Genomic DNA, 19,740 nt, shown 5'->3' with positions numbered 1-19,740 from the left:
TTTTAAAGATCGATACATTTGGAACCGTACAGAATTTACATAATTTTTCTAAAAATATAAAAATATAATCAATAACTTTTATACCATTATATAATAAAATATTAATTTTTCAAAAAACCATTGACTATTATTTTGATTTAAACATATTTAAATTCAAAAAACTATTATTATATTATTAAAATAATTATATATTAATCGTATCAAAACTTTGCACGCATAATACGTTCTTAATATCTAATCCTTGTTATTTTGTTGATTAAAATTATGTTTGAATGTTGAACTGAATTAAATTAAATTGAAATAATAAAATATTATTTTTTAATATTATTATTATTTTAAAATTTAAAAAAATTAAATGATTTATTATATTTTATGTTTATTATATTTTCTCATGTCAAGCCATTGTTCCTTGAAAAAGACTGGGCATATGGAGCAGAACACTTGGCATTGGCAGACGGAGCGGATCCGTCTTGGAAAGTGCTTACTTGTGATTTATTTTTAATATTTGTTGAGAAAAAGTAATTTCAAATATTTATAAAATAAATGCTTCAATTTACATTAAAAAAATCATAATTTCTATTAATTTTAACACGATTCAATAATCTATTCAACTCACTTTATAAATAAAATTTTAGAACTTTTTGGGAGTTTACAAAATATCATAATCAACCTACTTTAATAAACTTACGTTATTATTTTTTTATCAAATTAAAAAGGATCACATAAAAAAAAAAAAAAAAACTATGTATTAAAAACACTGGCTTTGATTGTTAAATCTTAAGCCTTAAAAAGAGTCAAGACTCTCAGTAAGGATTTGATCCAAAGTTAAAAATTTTCATTAATAATATAATATTAAATAATTGAATGATATTTATCAGTAAAGTCTGTAACATATTAATAGTTTAATATCAATAATTACTTCCTTTAAAAAAAATAAAAATAAATAATTAATCTAAAAATCGTATGCCATTGCCATGTCATAAGGAACAATATGAGTGGTCCACAACGCAGCTGATTCAGCTGACCAAAGCTCCAAGACGGTTCCTGTTTCTGTCAGATCATTTTCTCGGCGTCTCTCCCAGTTGTATCTGGAAAGAAAAAAATCCCAACCAAATCCTTTTCCTACAGGCTTTAGCAGAGAAAATGATGATAGATGGGCCCGAGAAACGGCAGCGCTTGGATCCCACCTCCACCGCCGGCGTATTCTTCAACGATCGCTCCACCGCCGACGTCATCCTTCGCCTCTTCATTGAACCCTCTCCCTTCGACTCTCCCACCACCATCACCGCAGCCTCCGATTCTGACGTTCAGATCTACCTCCACTCCCACGTCCTCCACCGCTCCAAATACTTCTCCGCCCTCTTATCCGACAGGTGGCAACCACCTCACGGCCAGAAAAACGGCAAAAATCCCAATCTCAAACCCTTGAAACTGAACCTTGGGGTCCCACCTACCACCGGGTCCCTCCAGTCCCACCTCTCCGTCCTCCATCTCCTCTACTGTTCGGATATCTCCAATTCCATTGACAGCGCCTCCACCGCCCTTGATCTCCTCCCCGTCGCCCTCGAGCTCCTCTTCGAGGACTGCGTCAAGTCCTGTGTCCAGTTCCTCGAGGCCGTGCCCTGGACCGAGGACGAAGAGAAGCGAGTTCTCGGTCTAATTCCATCCCTGAAAGAGGAAGAGAGCAAGGAACTTCTCAATAGGGTTTCGCCCGGTCAAACCGATTTGTGCGAGGAAATGCTGCACGGGCTGGTCTTATCCGCCATTCACAACTATCCGAACATGGCGATCGTGAAGGCCTTCGTGGCGAAGCTCCTGAGGGATTTATCGTCGAGGGAGGCTGCCAAGAGGGTATTGGAGAACGCGTTCGAGACCAGCTTGAAGGTAGTCAAGGAGTCGTTGGAGGAATACTCGAGCCCGGACTTCAGAGGGGATCACAACGAGACCGAGGCGATTCAGAGGCTCAATCTTCACAAGGCGATGACCAATGGCAGGCATTTGCTGTGGTTGGTGGAGAGGATGATCGAGCTGAGGGTGGCCGATTCGGCAGTCAAGGAGTGGAGCGACCAGGCGGCATTCACGGCCGATTTTCAGAGGGCGTTTCGTGACGATGCGTGGAGGAATATCGTGCCAGGGTTACCGGTTGTTGTGCTGAGATGCACCACGAAGCTCGCCAATGCTGTCGCTGCGGGCAACATTTTGGCCACCAGACAGGTACTTCCGGTCTGCCGATGGACTAACTTTCTTATTGTATTCGTTTTACGTGCTGGTTGAAATAGTTAAGTGGGTACCCTTAATAGTTGGTGGCTGGATCTTGAGTTCTTAGATTTGGGCAAAACACTGGCCAATTGATAATAGGACTGGTCATTTTTAACCTATTGGAACCGCTTTAGACTACGTGATAAGGATAATTTTCTAGGGAACAGATTGCGGCGGGTGCCAGACTAGATGGGTTAATTCTTTGTAAAATCTCCCTTGTCATGCATTTCAACCCTTCTCCCTTACGAGCAGTGTTCAGTACCTGATTGTCTGATCAAATTTCTATGATGTCTCGACTCTTGACTGTCAAAGTGATATGCTATGTTGATGATGAAAATGCATTTTGCTTGGTGAGTTTTCGATGGCAGTTAGTTCTATTTTTTTTTTTTTTATTGGCGCCGGGTGTTCACATCCCGACTAATCCCGGAGGTGCACAGGCCCTCGACATGGAGTTGTCTGCAAGAGCACCTCGGGTAATTCAAAGGAAAAATCTCCCAGTCCGATAGCCCTTAGAAATTGTTTGTACGCAAGGGGATTTGAACCTTAGACATGGGAGGAGCATACCCCCGAGCCCAAGGCCTTTACCACTTGAGCCAACTCCTATTAGTTCTATTTTCATGGTGGATTTATCGTTTTTGGGTTTCTGGAGGAAAATTTATTGGGCAAATAATAACAAGAGGCTAAATCTTAATTCTAGAGTTAAGATTTGGAAGAATGCAAGAATGGCACCAAAAAAGTGTGAGGAGCTAAAACCCTATTTCCCTTGGTTCGCATCTACCCACAAAGTTCATAGCCACCACTTTCCCTGCACAAGCTGAATCATAAATGGTTAATTTTGTTTGCTCACTTATAACGTCTGTTTGTCTCCATTAAACCCATTTCAACATCTAAGAGTTAGCTCAAGTGGTAAAGGCCTTGGTCTTGGTGGTATGTTCCTTCCAGGTTCAACGTTTGAGTCCTTTGGTGGCAATAATTTTTAGGGGCCACATCTGATCGGTAAAAAGCTGATGATTTACCTGATCCATGATGGGGATGGGTTACACGGCACTGGTCTTTAACCAGGTAAAAGACGTTGCATTTGTAGTCTCCATGATTCCTCATCATTAAAAAAGTAAAACCCATTTGCCTTCTTAACATGATTACTAATAGTCATATATCACACACACAGATTAGTCATATATCACACACACACACACACACACATCAAAATGATCAAAACTGGGTTTTCCCTGTAGTCTTGGTGGCCAGTGGAGATGCAATCACTCTCATGGTAGAGGTACATGCTTTTAGATTATTTAAGACAGAATCTTTGTGTTCTGAGTACTCCTTGACCTTTGATCCGATGGTACTTGACTTATACACCAGTTTATCAACTTTAATCAAATTTCAACTAAGTAAACCATGCCTATGTATTTTCTTCTCTTATTTTTCAGGTTAGAAAGAAGCTAGTGAAAAATTGGCTTCCCGTTCTTATTGTATGCAAGGAAAATGTTTCGCCTAGTAACAGATCACCGTACCTGGAACTGGAAGAGACATTTCTGAGAATAATCTCCACCCTGCCAATGTCAGATGCACAAGAGCTGTTGCAGCAGTGCCTCAGCTTTTCAACTCGAAATGTTGAAGATTGCCCACACTTGTTCACAGCATTCAACACCTGGTTCCGCCGTGCGGCTCGACCTCCATGGACAGACAACCTTACTTAGACACAATGCCCGGCCTTCTCTGTCAAATATTGTGCATACTAACACCATCATTGGATAGAGCTTTGTGTGGACTGTGAATATTAGCATCCATTTAGACAAGGCCACAAGGGCTATTGCGAACTGATGAGACTCCCCTTTCATACTCCTTTCATAATGAGAGGCAGAGTATTTGAAAATAACAGATTTGAACCCAAAAATCTAAGAAATAATAATCAGCCTTTGGGAAAAATCATTTTTGCTGTCAGAATTAGATAGTAACTTCCATACGAAGTTTGAGAAAATCTTCTGATGGAGAAGAGCCATGCTACTTGTAAAAAAAAAAGTTCAGTATCTCGATACATAATTCTTAGTAGAACCCAGAAACGAGGAGCCCTCTATGATCACTGGATTTGAAGTTGGAAGTTTCGTTCTAACTCTACGAAATCGAGAGGTTATAAAGAACCAATAATATAAATTTGTATACATATATCGGGAATATTCACTTTGTACAGCTTTTGATTGGATTTTGCATTAACACTAGCAGTGACTCGATCTTGAGTCCCCTCTCACTCTTAGTTTAACATGTTCACGGAACATTATGCTACAACACAGACATCAAGCAAAGCTAACAGATGCAAAATAAATACAAAGAAGTCTGAGTCATGAGCAATCGAGGGGATCTACATTCTAAATTTCTACACATCCTTCCATTACAAAAACCTCACGGCTATTAATACCTTACAAAACAAAAGCAGCAGAACTTAACAGATATTTAAGGCCGCTGTAGACTGCACAACTTACATGACGATCTCAACATACTAACGAGGATCTCAAATTTTCCTGCTTGCGTGATTGTTCATCCAAAACCAATGGTCCTTCTCTACTAGAGGAAAGGCTTAGCCCCAGGAGAGACCAAGGAGGCCTGAAGTCATGCATTTCCTGCACCTGATTCCAAAAGAGACGAGTCTCCTCAATGACAACAGACACATGCCAAAAGTACCACCAAATTAACTGTTTTTCATCACTGAAGAGTTGAATGGATGGAATTTGGCAAGAAGGGCAAACAGGAAAAGCCTGGATTATGGTAGCCGCCTTCTGAAGTTACGGGTGGTGCCTTGGTAGGTTCGCACCAGCAAGCCCACTCCAATTCCAACTCCAAGACAAATGCTAAGGCCAATCCCAACACCCACCCTTACCCCAGCATTGAACCACGAAAGCTCTTCATCTTCACCTTCAAAATATGCTGTTCCAGGGTACTGGATATTGTAGGTGTCTTCGTTTTCTGGTTTGTGGTTTGGGAGTTCTGACATCTGTGAAAGTCAAAATGAAATAAAAAGCAGGATGCCTGGTTATGGGAAGGAACATTTATAATGCAAGTAACTACAAAGATATCCTAGGTGACAAAATGTTTCTTAGCTCCCCAAGGTAAATGCCAACCATAAGAGACAAGTAGGGTACGCCGCCAAATTATGGAAACCATATGAAAGAAAATCAATTAAGTCTTAGCTGCAGTAACAATATCAATTACTATCATGCCCGGGCTATTGCACCAACTAGGCACTGAAGAAATCCTGAAGTTGACTTCAGCTAATCAATTTTGACACAGAAATTTCATATTAAGACATCACTTTGAAGATAAAGTTCCAATATGGTTTAAAAGATGTTGTGCCTACTCAAGCGTCAGAAAGTACTTTAGTACTATAAGCTGCCCCAGAGAGCAAGTTTGTTAAGGAGGCAACATATTTCTAGATCAGCTCATATACAAATGAAATTGGCAATAGCAGCAAAACAAACAGTGCAGAAGGGAGGGGTCGACAAGATACTGGATTTAGCAGATAAAGAAAGAATGCTATGAACAAACTGAGAAGTTCAACCGAGAGAATTCCCGAGATTCCCACAAAACTTCTTTCTTGGGTCAGCATCATTCAATTGCTCAGAACAGCGGGTGATCTCTCTATTAGACTATCGTTAATGAATAATGGCCAAGATTCTGTAGGTGATGGAAATCAAGCCTCACAAGGGATGTTGGATATCTCCACTATAAGCTAACTCTAAACCTCGACTGAATACACGTGATATGTAAGAATTATGAGATAACTTTTCTACTCCGTCCAAGTCTGGGGTCATGCTGATTATACCTCCTCACTAAATCAGAATGGGTTGTAAGAGTGATGTGGGCCAAAAGCTGCAAGTGTTTGGCACACGAACTGAACTTGTAGGAATGGTGAAGAACATGCAAAATGCAAAGAAGATAATCATGGGAAGCCACTCAACCAGCTTGGGTTATGCAGTTGCGGCAAAGAGTAGGTAATCTTTCCAGGGTTGTTTATGTCAGCAAACATTACATGGAAAACCATGAAAGATAATGATACTTCTGTTATGCAACTCGCTGAAATAATGCCACAAAACAAAAGAGTAGCACCGTATCAATTCTTAGCTTCAAAACATGTCAAGACATCCCATAATTTTGCAACAAGAACTACTAAAGTGAGTGAACTTTAGGCAACAAACATGGGATCAAATGTGGGCAGTATAATGCAATACTTAACATTATAGACGAATAGAACTAAAACTAAAAAGATGCTAACCATTGAACCCCTACCTGCAAAGCAAGCATGGAAGGAACAAGTTTCTGCCCTTCAGTCGCTTCATACTCAGGTATTGCAACGAACGTGCCCTTCCTCATATGCTTTCTTCGATGAGTAAGTTGCAAAGTGTTTGTTAAGATAATTGGAGTGCCCGAACAGGACCCTGCAATGTAGACCTCCATTGTAGGTGAAGTCAACTCTGGCCCCAACACTTGCTTTCCCTTGAAGAAGCCAGTACCCACAGTTACATCAGATTTACAATTCATGATCCATGCCCAACCTTGATTATTCAATTCCCTGACAGAACCATTATGATTACGCAATTCTAAAATTCCAGACAACACAAGAAGATCCTTGTCGAAGACCTCAAACTTCACACTTCCTGTCATCCTGATACCATCAGTACTCACAAAAGTAGCCTCTTCAGACTTCTTATCCAATCGATCTCTTCTAAGAAGAGTTGACACCCCATCAGAATATATACTAGCTCTAACACCATTGACTTCAAGAAGAGTATCACGGTTGAGGGGAACATGGTTGACTGTGAGGTACTCGGGAGTGGAATCATCAATTTCACATTTGCTAACTCGAACATAAAAAAGTCTCAAATCAAGCCAAGTTAGTGAAACCTTGGCGCAGGGTTGATAAGAAGAGTTCATCATAACCATGTGGCCATTGTTAGTCGGTCCATTTCCACTAGACATTGCATAGTCATGTTCCATGGCCCCAAAGAGTTTAATCCACAGAGAAATCTGTCCACTTCAATCGATTCAATTAAGTTGAGGATTTTGGGACAATTGATACAAATGAAATTCAAGCGAGGAAAGCAAAACCCACAGCATCGTTTGGACACTGGAAGACCAACAAACAAAAGAAAGCAGAACCCCAATCAGTATTCAAGATAAGGGATTGGGGGTGTAAACAGATATGAACGGCAGAGTCTATGTGAAGAGCAATAACTGAATAAAATAACTTCTAATTTATGACGGCCGAAACCCAGTTCAGACAGGAAGCACACCTATCAGAAAGAAATAATAGAAAGGACACGGAAGTCTACACTCAATTATATATGGAACCTAACAAGATAGAGGCCTTAAACAGAGGAACATCACCTTTAAGATGAAAACATTCTACTTTCTGCATAAATTGCGCGCACACACAAACATAAGATAATCACACAGATCAGAGGCCAACAGAGGAACAAAATACCCAACAAGAAGCAGAAAGGAAAGATAAAGAAGGGATAAGAAGATGGAAAAACCACAAGAGAAAAATCCAAAGAACAGTAGGATACTAGGGTGAAACCAGCATATATTGACAGCAAAAGCTGAACAATGTGTGTCTCTTTCAAAACTGATTCACACCCAATCTGAGGTGAGGTAAAAATCACATCAAGCTCAACTAACGGGAAAAAAGGCCACCAACATAAAAAATTGGAAATGAAGATATTTCAATAGAAAAAGCGTAGGAATCACCGACAGTGAAAAATGAAAATACCATCGTCACCAGAGCAGCCAAATGCTACTGGAAGAATTTGTTGTCGCTCAAGTTGCAGCTAAACAAAACAAGTGTACTCCTAACCATTTGATCATACATCAGACAAAAAAAATAAAACCCCAGAGATTCCAACCAAATACCGTCGATTGACGACAAATATAACCCACGCCATATAAGCAGACAAATCTCTCTCTCTCTCTCTCTCTCTCCAAGAAAAAAACATATAAAACCTCAACAATTTATTTGATTCCCAGGAAAACTCACCGCAAACATCTCGAATTCTCTCTTTGCAGCCTCTAAATGCCGGTGATCGAATTTGAGCTTCTAGTGTGAGTACTGACCCCTCCAAAAGAAAAAAGTAAAAAAACAGAGCTTTGAGATTCCACAGAAAAATTGCAGCCACGCAAAGGGCTACATCTTACTAAACAAAGACCCACCAAAGCCTCTGAATTGACAAGCAAAATGGTGTTGGCCGTAGAAGTGGGGTCGCTCTGTATCAGATATTCTTCGGATCTTATCCAAAGAAGGGGAAAAACTTTAGAAAGGCAACTCATACAATAATACACGGCCGATGTAATGAAAAGGACGGCCAGCTTTGTGCTATTGGGTGTAGAGGATCTATGAACATACGAGAGATTTCGCTAATATCATGGGAATGTAAAGCTGCAAATGCTTTATTTTTATGAAGGTAAAGTATTCCCTGTTAAGTAAAGCATGAAAATTGGACAAAGTGATGAGGAACGTGTTGTCCTACTTTGCTTAACAATCTCCATGCAATATTTGAAAAATCTTGGGTATCTTATGCAGCAAATGGAGATCTATCCCATGTTGCGTACAGAAGTAATCAAGCCTTTTATGACTTCGTATTTCATTGCAAAATGTATGGAAATTAGATAAGTGGGTGTCAATCATTGATAGGCCAATGATTTAGACCTTTCTATCTTAGACTTGGGTCTTGGCTACAAATTCAGCTGCAGCGACTTCGTGATCCGTTTTCATGTAACACAAATTCATGAATTAGCATCCTCTGAATTCTTGATTCTTATCAAAATTTTAGACTTTGGAGTAAGAGAAATATAGATATATTATATATATGAGTAATAATAAGACCTTAAATTTAACGTTAATACCTACTATAAATCAGGTCCATTATCTTTTTGTTTTAAAAAAATACATCCGCGCTGAATCAATTTCTTTAGAAAAGTAAATATTGATATGCCAATATTTGATGCTTAGTTTTGCACTGTATTATGATAAAGTATGAAAATATCACAGCACAGCAAGTGTATAAAGAAAGTCCTCAAAGAAGTATTGCTTCAGTCATAGTGTAAACAGCGTCCCTTCATCCTTTGTATAGGATGTTTACAATGTATTTATAGAGTCTTCTCACAAAAATATATTCCACAGTTAGAATATTTTATATCTCAAATATACAATAATAGAATCTATTATGAGAAATATTTTCTAGAATATTCTTTCTGACACCTAGCGTAGGATTTCTCCATCTGATTGTGCAGCATTTTTCCTAGAGTCTTCTAGAGCTACCTCGATATTTTGGTTGGTGCTTCTTAGACCATCATGTTCTGATCCATAGGAATTATTTTCCTTAACAGCCTCCTGCGAATCAAGCGGCACTGAGCAGATAGTGAGGCTTGAGCGTAAGAGAGTGAATTGAGTTGTGGAGAGTGATTTAGTAAAAATGTCAACAAGCTGATCTTTGCTAGACACAAAAGAAACCTTGAGAGTTTTGGATGTCCCTCGACCACGGATAAAATGATAATTAATGTCAACATGTTTAGTATGAGAATGCATGACAAAATTTACAGATAAATAAGTCGCACCCAAATTGTTACACCATAGAGTAGGTGGCTCAAGAAGAAAAATATTAAATTTTTTCATCAATAATTGCAACCACAGAATTCTACATGTTGTATTAGCTACAGTCTTATACTCAGACTCGGTAGATGATCAAGTAATGATGGGTTGCTTTTTAGAATCCCAAGAGATGAGATGTGATTCAAAATTATATGAAACATGACGTTAATAATGATTATCTTAAGAATATCAGAGGCATAATTGCACGGTGCTCTGTATAAAATAAGACTAATTAGTCTGGATAGGATATTAAATATTACCATATGAATAAAAATAATTAAATCAAAAACACTATTCGAGAATAGTATCAAATGCTTTTTTTTTTCCTTTTATTTATTTATTTATTGTACATCCATTTAAATACAATCTTTCTTTTGAGGATAAGCATTGGCATCTGGTTTTTAAACTGTTTTTTCTTTTTAACAAATTGTAACTTAACATGTCTTAAATGCTCTTAATTTCTTGTTCATTTTTTGCCATTTCTGTTCCAGAATCCAAGCAAATCCCTGACCTTTCCAAACAAGAAAACGTGGAACACTGAAAGTAGATCATTTACTTTCGCATTTCACGTTAAATGCACATGGACCTCACGGATACAAGCCCCATAAGATACAGACAGCATCAGGCAGTAGGGGCGGCCAAAATTTTCAACCCTCGATCTCTGTCAAGCTCCGACGAAGTTTCGACTCCGACAAAATTGAAGTTTGCAAAATTTGGAGTCGGAGTCTAATAGTTAGAGTTCATAGTGAGAGACGGAGCCCACATGGGCTTGGAATTACTAACTTCAACTTTTTTAAAAAATAAGTGGAACGACGTTATTTCGTGAAGGGGTCCAAAATACCTTCTTCCCTCCTCACTTTCGCACGACAGACTGCTCCTCACTTTTGCAAAACTCAGTTGAACTATGAACGCCGTCTATTGTCATCTAAGGCCGTCATTTGAGACTTTTTAGTCACAAAAATAATTATAAGATGATTTGTAACTTTTTTCTCTAATAGATTTGTTGTTCCTCCATGTAATTGTAAAATATAGAATGTGATTTGTAACTCTCTTTGTGAAATGTGTATGATTTGTTGTTGAAATACTTTTTTGTTATTTTTATTTAAATTATTTTGGTTTTTATGCTGTTAAATTTAAGAAATGAGAGATTTAGGTTTTGTAAAAATTGAGTTTTTTGTTTCAAGTGACGTTTGCTCGAGTGGCGCTCGAGTATGACTTGAATGAATGTCATATAAATTATTCGCTTGAATCTTCGCTCGAGTGTGGCTCGAGCGACATCACACAGATTGATTGATCGAGCCTTCGCTTGAGTGTGGCTCGAGCGAATATCAAACAGATTGTTCGTTTGAGCCTTCGCTCAAGTATAGCTCGAGTGAACGTTCATTTTTTGTGTGTTTTATTTATTTTTAAAATCATAAACACGACTAGACACATATGTTTTTTTCTTTTTAATGTGTTTCCAATTTGTAGATAATTATCATAACATTTAAAATGACAGTTGTTTGTTAATTGTTTTAACGCCCGTTGGAGTAAATACTGTTGATGCTGAGAGTTATAGGCTTGAATTAGGTAACTTTATGATTTTAAATGATTATTTACATAATTTTAATATTTTCATGATTTAATTTATAATTTATACGATTTTGTAGACCTAGCTGTGAACCCTAAACTAATTGTGGATGACTAAGAGTCTAAAACCGACACACTGTGGGATGATTACCATCATGCAAAACTCGTCAGAGTTAGATGTGGAGGTGAGTTCATAATATCACTTAACTGATGATTTAGAAGCCTATAGTTAAATGACTAAGGAAAACATAGTGTATCTGATCAATAAAAGTTAAAACTTCATGCAAGAAAATTGGAAATCACTATCGAGTCATCGACTCAAATGCATGGATTGTCCAAGATTGATGCGGGGCATTGTGGCTTCTTCATATTTGAATGAAATCTATGACATTATTCAATATTTTGGTGCTATGAATATAAATTTGTTGCCATTTGTAGTTTTAAATTTAAATTTATGATTTATGATTTGTAGTTTAATTTAGTTATTGTATTAAGTTTTAGCTTTTAACTTATTTTTACAGTATTTTAGATTTTTTTAATTATTATTTTTTATATTATTAAACAAGAGTTGATATTGGGCCTATCAAAACTCATTTTCTCAGTAGGGCAAGTAGGTCTTAGTAGGGCAAATGGGAGTGAAAAGGCCCATTTTCTACTTCAATCGAAGCTTTGAGCTCCAACTCCGAGCTCTAAACTTCGATCAGAGTCGAATTCCAACTCCAATCGAAGTCAGAGAGAATTTTGACCTCCGACCCTAATCGGAATTGGAGGTGGGCATTCTGACTCCGACAGAGTCAGAGCCCACCCCTATCACGCAGGCCCACACTCTCTAGTAAGTTAGGCTGCTTTTAGATGTTGAATTAATTGAGTTGAAATGATAAAATATTGTTAGAATAGTAATTTTTAATATTATTATTATTATTTTGAGATTTGAAAAAGTTGAATTGTTTGTTATATTTTATATTGAGATTTGAAAATGTTGCAATGATGAGTTGAGATAGATTTAACTTCCAAACGAAGCCTAGTTACATTTGAATGTTGAGTTGAATTGAATTTAGATAATAAAATATTGTTAGAATATTATTTTTTAATATTATTATTATTTTGAGATTTGAAAAAATTGAATTATTTATTATATTTTATGTTGAAATTTAAAAAAAATTATAATGATGAGTTGAGATGAGTTTAGTTACAAGCATAGTATCCTGGTTTTGAGCTTTTTCGAGTTTTAAGTTCATTGAAAGAAATTGTGAGATAAAAAACCTCAAAAGATCTAGGCTTCGTTGGGCTTGCCATCAAACAATGTTTTGAATACCGTACCGGACACCGTACCGGTCAAGGCACTGGAACGAAATATTTCGGTACCGGTACCGTTTCGAGATAGTATTTCGGGATAACGTTTCGGGATAGTCGATCTATAAATAAATTATATATATAAATATATATAAAAATTATATTCTAAAATAATAGTCTATATATAAATAAATTATATACAAATACATATATATATAAATTATAAATAGTCTAGTCTGAATTGAGGGTTAAAAAATAAGTTTATAGTTTGAAAAAATGAAAAAAAAAAAAAAAACACAGGCCGAAATATCGGCCGGTACCGGCCGAAATATAGGCCGGTACAGGCCGAAATTCGGCCGGTATGGAACAGGTATAGTACCTGTACCGGCCTGACGGCCGAAACGAAAAATTTCGACCGTATCGGCCGGTACGGTACGAAATTTAAAGTTGTGCCATCAAACCCTTTCTGGGCTTGATGCAATTAGATCGTGTTCTCCTAGAAGGACCCAGTGGGAACCCTACAGTGATGAAATGCTTTGACATAATTATGCCGAGCAATGCTATTGCAATTTTTGTGATTCTGGTGTGTTTAGGCAACAAGTTTTAAATAGTTTACAGAAATGTGTAGCATCAAGATATGATTAGATTGACAAAATCAAAGATGAAAAGCAAAGTTTCTCAACTATGCCCACTGTGAGCTCAAAATTCGATTCAAGGTAACATGATATATTGGGCTCAGCACCGACTCAATCGGACTCCTAATTTCATGTCGGAGTTCGACTCCAACTCCGACCACCGTAGACTCTGCTCCGACGGAATCGGAGTGTAGTCGGAGCCGCAAACCCAAAAATCTAGAGGCAAAATATCACCCAAAATCAACCCAAAATGCATATGTATACTCAAATTAAAATCAACAAATTGACAGAGATCGAGAGATGGAGATGAAGCGAGAGATGGAGATCGAGAGTAAGGGACTTAGGAGAGACAGAGACTGGGGCAGAGGAAGAGGGACTTAGGAGAATGATCTGGCTGCAAGTGGCAGTTGGCGGCGGGATAGTGAGGTTGCAAACGGAAAAGGCACTACCTGAAGAAGAGAAAGAGAGAGAGAGAGAGAGAGAGGCGGCGACGGGCTGGGCGAACGGTGGCGACGGGATGGGGTACCTAGGGTTTCTTAGAAGAGATCGAGGGGGGGTGAACTCTGAATGTTCCCAAATACTGGAAGTGATGAGATCAAACGAAGGTTGTTAAGTGTAAAGTTTCTAAACACGTGAAACGTCGTCATTTTACCCTTAAAAAAATAAAAAACGACGTCGTTTAATGTAATAGCATGGCTGTCGGCAGGTGTACAAAGTCAAAACGACGTCTGTTTTGGGCCTGGCTGCGAGGGTTTTGGGCTTCTAAACCCTCTTTTCTCCCATAAACCAGACCCTAAATCAATTTCAATCTTTGTTTTAGCCATAACTTTTTTTATTTATGGGTTTTATAATTTTTTTATCACTAAGTTTAATTGTTAGTATTGATTATGAACAATTACTATTTAACTAGTGCCTAGTGTCTAATTACATATTATTATTATTATTATTATACTATGCTATTACATGTTATTAACTCATTTTAATATTTTATACTAATATTTAACTTATTCCTATTATAGACTTGTACTATAGTATTTAATTACATGTTATTATACAAAACTTAAAGTATTACATGTTATTATATTAGTTTATAATTTAATTATATACTAGACTTAGTATTATATGTTATTATACTAGTGTTATTATACATTAGTATTACATGGTAGTCCTAGTATTATGTTTACATATACTAAAGTTTAAACTATTATTAATCAATCTAGTCTATTTATATTATAGTATAAGTATATTAATTTATAATAATTAGGTCATACAGTAGTCATACTACTTACTAGTATATTATTGAATCTAACTAAATATATACATTCTATTTATATAAAATATATATGATTAATATATAGAAAAACACATATATTAGAGTCGGAGTCTGTCCAATGCCACCTCTGACTCCGACTCTGACTCCGACTTTCAAACAAAAAGAAAAATCCGACTTTCAAACGAAGTCGGATTTTTAAATTTTTGCTCGACCCTAATGATAGACGACCCTTGTGCTGCAGGCATTATGGATAACAGGGATGTGAATCAAGCAAGTCACATCTGCACTTCCAATGCTTCAATGCAGCAAAAATCTGGTCGCCAAAAACCTATGAATGTCTTCTCTTTATAGAAAATACCAACAGTTAAAAGGAAGCTAGTACACTGAAAGAGAAAATCACTACATATAGTCATGAAATCACATATCTGCCATGCCTGAAAACCTATACCTTCCACAACACATTCAGAACTTACCGTCATATAAATGGCAATGTCCTTCACAAAGCAAAGCATCTTGAAAGGTCCATGCCAGAAGCCTAGGAATGATCCAACTGAAAAAACAGCTCCTCAAAGAGCCCTCAACAACATTGTTGGATACAAAGCTTAGGCTCAGTGCCGGGTCTAACCAGATGGGACGCAAAAACACAGCAGCACATCTCCCACATGTTCAAGTTACTGCTTAGAGCAGGTAATTGTCACTAATGTGTTGTAAGTTCTATACAGTGTAGACAGACAAGTAACTCTATCTACCTTATACCAAGAAAAAAGAAACATAAAGTTTAGCAATATAACGTTTTAAAGATGAATTAGTAACAATAATCTATAATTTTTTTGATAGGTTACAATAACCTATAATCGTAGTAAAAGTCAAGTGAAGGTGTGAAAACTATAGAATTTTGGAGAATATATCACTAGTCCTCATAAACACACCGCATTTAACAGTAACTTAAAAGGATATTATAACTCAAAGAAACAATGACATATCCACATGATCCATGGCTCTTGAAAATTCAATAAAATCGAAACTTAAAAAAGGCAAACTATCTTTGAAAGTTGGGTAAAGAAGTTTGCATCTACTGCTCAATACAGATTACAAAGGTTTTTCTGCTCTGCTGGTTGCACTCCGCTAGAGTAAGAAGCCATTAGAAGTAGCCCTCTCTTGCTATTAGCTCCTGTAGCTAAGCGAAAATTAACATTAGAAGGCTTTCCTCCTATCCACAGAGTGATGAAGAAATAAATCCTAGCATTTATTGTCCCACAAAATCCAGCAAGACCCTGTCACAATGGCATTGCAAGTCCTGTGTCAACAAATTGGAGAACAAGTCAGAATACGAATAATTACATATGAATAAAGATACAAGAACGGGTCAGAACAAGTAATTAACCACCTCTGACTACAAAAATACGACTCTACACGAAGATGTAGAATGTTTTTGCCTTAATCAGCATTATCCTTGTTAGATTCTCGGGAAAACTAAAAATTAGAAAATAAGGATCAGGCTATAAAAGTATAAATGATGATTCGTTTTTTAAGTAATTTCCCACAATCATATCAAGAAATACATCATAATAGCATTGAGTAGGTTACCACACCAATAAATACACGAATCAAATTTAAGATCAAACCCACATTGAAATTGGTGATTAAAAGCATTAACCACCCTTATTTCGCCAATATTCATTGCATATGAACATTAGAAGCACTGGATTCATACCATCCTTAAACATTCGGGAGAAACATGTGAGTATCATCGAAAGAAATATGAGGTGAATGAAGCTATACGAAGTACCTTGAGAAAGACAGCTCCAGCAGGAGGAATCGACGGCTATGCTGGATTTAAGCCGAGCACAAGCAATGGCGCTGTGAAGTGGCATCATTGACTCGATGCTCCCCAACACCGAAACAATCCTAAAACAATAGCAAAATTCAAATAATATAAATACCGATTACAAGTATCAAATAACTACATAGGCAGAGATGTTGCGGAAGTTTATACCTTGAAGCGCGAGGGATGGTTCTCGTCGATGAAGAAACCGCAGGAGAGGGAATGGGTTTCAGGCACAGGGATTTAAGGTTAGGGGTTTTGGAACGTGCGGCGAGGGACCTCGAACCAGCCGTTAGAACTGATCTGGAGAACGAGGCCATTTCTGGTTCAGAGGTTCAGGTGAATGGATCGTGGGGGCCTGAGGGAGGACGGAAGGAGGAAGGCAGCTTAAACCCTACCTACGAAGGTACAATTTAGATCGGGCGAAACGACGCCACGTAGGCACGTAAAGCAACTTGTTTGAGTCTGATTGAACAGGGTGACGTGGACAACCATTTTTTCTGTAGAAATGCTACTACCCAGCCTTCCTCGTTTATTTTTCTAGATGACATAAAAGATGAGTTAGTGTTAAAATTGAAAAGTAATACTATTTATTATTTTATAATGTAATATTAGATATTTAAAGATTATTTATTATATTTTATTTATAAGTCTATTATCTAATGTCACATTATAAAATGATGAGAGGATGATAAAAAAAATTATGATAAATAAATTTATCCAATATTAAAATTCGAATAAAATATTATTAGAATATATATTTTTAATATTATTTTTATTTAAAGATTTGAAAAAATTAAATTGTTTCTTTTATTTTGTATGAAAATTTAAAAAAATTATAATAATTAAATAAAAAGAGAAGAATTAAAAAAAATTGTGAAAACAAACTAGGCCTAAATCAAGTGGCGGTTCATTTGTCATCGGCTCAATTGTTAGGCCATAAATCCTTACATAACTAATTCTGGCAGGTGTCTCCTATAAGGAGGATTTATCGGAGACCAATTAAAGCTTGCCACGTAAGGGTTCCATCACTATTATAGTGCAAACGCATAGCAGGAGATTAGAAATCTTCCTTCCCAGTTTTCGTTCCCACTCAATGAAACTCTCTCTCATCTTCGATCTCTCTCTCATGAAATCCCTCCCGAAATCCTTAACCTCTTTCTCTCTCATTCCCTCTCTCTCTTTCAACCTGGTCGCAACCTCAATCTGCACGAGAAGAGCCTCTCGGCGATTCGAGAAAAGTCGCCACCATGATCTCATGGTCGATTATGTCGAAAATGTTCGAATTCAAATGTCCAGAAGTAATTCCTCCAGTATTCCAATGACCCTGGTTTCTTCGCCATGATTTAACTCCGGGAATTCAAGATCGGAAAACCAGATTTCAACGAAGACTCACAAATTAGATCAGATATTCATGTGGTTCTAATCTATCCAGAAAAGAAACTCGATTTTTAGAAATCGCCTAGCTAGATATCGGACAGTACCTTCCGGTTGGTTTTTTAGAACTATCCAGACTTGTTCTCGTGAAAAAAAAATGATTACTTTGGAGATTTGATAAATTTTCTCGGGAAATCTCCAATATTTTCTCGAGAGAAAAAAAAAAGCGACGCTATTTTATGCAAGAAAGAAAATGAAGAACATCGGTCAGCTATCAAAGAAATGAAAATAACATACACTCAATTCCCGTCTCAGCTTGCTTTTTCAAACAAAGTACAATGTGCTGCAAATAAAAAGTCCAATTCCCCCACAGAAAGAAGAAAAAAAACAAAAAACAAAAACCAAAACCACTATCCTTGAAATCTCTGTCTCTTTTTCGAGTCTCACTTTGAAGAAACCCTCCATTTCAGTGTTTGGTTGTTTCAGTTTTTATAGAAATCTCTCTCTTTTCCGAGTCTCTGACCATATCGGTCATAAAGTCACAACACAATGGCTTAAGTTATATATAAATTAGAACAGAATCGCTTCTGACAATGTGATGGAGGTTTGGGTTTTCCATCCGAGAGATAGAGAGAGTGAGAGAGCAAAGAGAGAGGGAGGCTTCGAAATTTCGGATCGAGACAGAAAGTGAGAGATCAAAGATGGGGGATAAGGAATTCAATCTCCTGTACATGTAGCTCTTCAGTTTCTTCATGTGCCCCTTATGTGGCAAGCTCTCATTAATCTCCGATGCAGAAGGTTTATAGGAGACACCTGCAGGAAGTTATTCTCAAATCCTTAATGTATTTTGAAAAAAAAAAGTTAAATAATGTCAAAAATATGATAAATGTTATAGATCTAATATAATAACGATGAGTGAAGTACAATCTTTCAAAAATAAATAATATAATGGTCTCATTTGGTTACACATATGAGATAAAAAATAAATAATAGTAAGATAGTTTATGAATAGTAATAAAATGGTTTGAATTGAAATGTTTTATGGGATTTTGAGAAATGAGAGAAGAAAAAGTTGAATAAAAATATTATAAAATTCAAATATTGTTAGAAAATAATTTTTATTTTGAAATTTGAAAAAGTTGAATTATTTTTTGTATTTTGTTTAAAAATTTATAAAACTTGTAATGATTAGGTAATGATTAGATAAAAGTTTTAAAAATTTGAAATTGAAAAATGTTTGTAGTTGAATGATGTTTAAATATTGAGATGAGATAAGATGGATCAAGACCAACTATAAAATCAAATGAGACCGAACTGATGTCACTTTAAAATTTAACGATTTTATTTAAAAATTTTGTTGTAGACCTCAATTCACAAGCCACCCTTGTTTGTGAATTTTCTAAAAACAAATCTCAAACTTTCTAAAATTTTCAAATCATTTATTAAAAAGCATATAAAAATCATATAAGCACATGTTCTTTACATTTGAGACGCACGACCAGGAACCCAGATGAGACTCTGTGAAGGCCATATTTCAAATGCCAAAATGGATTTGACAGGCTTACGATGGGCAATCCCAGAAAATGGAGTCGATGGGCAATCCTAGAAAAAAAAAATAGAAAAACTAAAAATGGAGTTCGACATGGTTTATGGTGGCGACTGTGAGAGTCAACGGCGTTCGGCAGTTGTAGCTGTTGTAGTTCAATGGCTATCATTCAATGGCGCTTGTGTTTTGTTCAACTGAAAGAGAGGAATGCAGCAGACAGTGTTTGCCCAAACTTTCTTCACTTTTTCTTCTTATGTGATAGAGCAGCAGGCAGCAACGAGATGAATTATTTAGTCTAAAAATAATATTTAGCCAGCCCAA

At 36.8% G+C, this 19,740-nt stretch overlaps 3 protein-coding genes across 5 annotated transcripts; 1 reads left to right on the top strand and 2 right to left on the bottom strand.

Annotated features, from left to right (window-relative positions):
* The first annotated feature begins 945 nt into the window (after positions 1-945).
* LOC121258339 (BTB/POZ domain-containing protein At1g63850-like) lies at positions 946-4,184 on the top strand. The gene is made up of 2 exons (XM_041159839.1): positions 946-2,214; positions 3,693-4,184. Exons 1-2 carry the CDS (start codon positions 964-966, stop codon positions 3,960-3,962), a joined length of 1,521 nt encoding a protein of 506 aa, XP_041015773.1. The 5' UTR covers positions 946-963; the 3' UTR covers positions 3,963-4,184.
* A 216-nt stretch (positions 4,185-4,400) lies between these two features.
* On the bottom strand, positions 4,401-8,662 carry LOC121258376 (uncharacterized protein At1g01500-like). 3 transcript variants are annotated; one of them, XM_041159884.1, is made up of 3 exons: positions 8,291-8,662; positions 6,544-7,381; positions 4,401-5,251 (listed from the first exon to the last, which is right to left on the bottom strand). In XM_041159884.1, the coding sequence occupies exons 2-3, from the start codon at positions 7,249-7,251 to the stop codon at positions 5,021-5,023; spliced, it is 939 nt and encodes a 312-aa protein (XP_041015818.1). In that variant the 5' UTR covers positions 7,252-7,381; positions 8,291-8,662; the 3' UTR covers positions 4,401-5,020. The 3 variants fall into 3 exon arrangements, with proteins under 3 accessions (XP_041015818.1, XP_041015820.1, XP_041015819.1); XM_041159886.1 differs by lacking the exon at positions 8,291-8,662 and adding an exon at positions 8,027-8,191; XM_041159885.1 differs by lacking the exon at positions 8,291-8,662 and adding an exon at positions 7,642-7,996.
* Positions 8,663-15,604: 6,942 nt separating this feature from the next.
* On the bottom strand, positions 15,605-16,906 carry LOC121258403 (protein NONRESPONDING TO OXYLIPINS 2, mitochondrial-like). Its single transcript, XM_041159920.1, has 4 exons — positions 16,668-16,906; positions 16,461-16,579; positions 15,857-15,968; positions 15,605-15,767 (listed from the first exon to the last, which is right to left on the bottom strand). Exons 1-3 carry the CDS (start codon positions 16,814-16,816, stop codon positions 15,949-15,951), a joined length of 288 nt encoding a protein of 95 aa, XP_041015854.1. The 5' UTR covers positions 16,817-16,906; the 3' UTR covers positions 15,605-15,767; positions 15,857-15,948.
* Positions 16,907-19,740: the final 2,834 nt, after the last annotated feature.

This window comes from Juglans microcarpa x Juglans regia, chromosome 3S (genome assembly GCF_004785595.1).
Source record: "Juglans microcarpa x Juglans regia isolate MS1-56 chromosome 3S, Jm3101_v1.0, whole genome shotgun sequence".
Taxonomy (NCBI): Eukaryota; Viridiplantae; Streptophyta; class Magnoliopsida; order Fagales; family Juglandaceae; genus Juglans; species Juglans microcarpa x Juglans regia.
The sequence above is the reverse complement of the archived record's forward strand: the minus strand, read 5'-3'. Positions and strand labels throughout refer to the sequence as shown.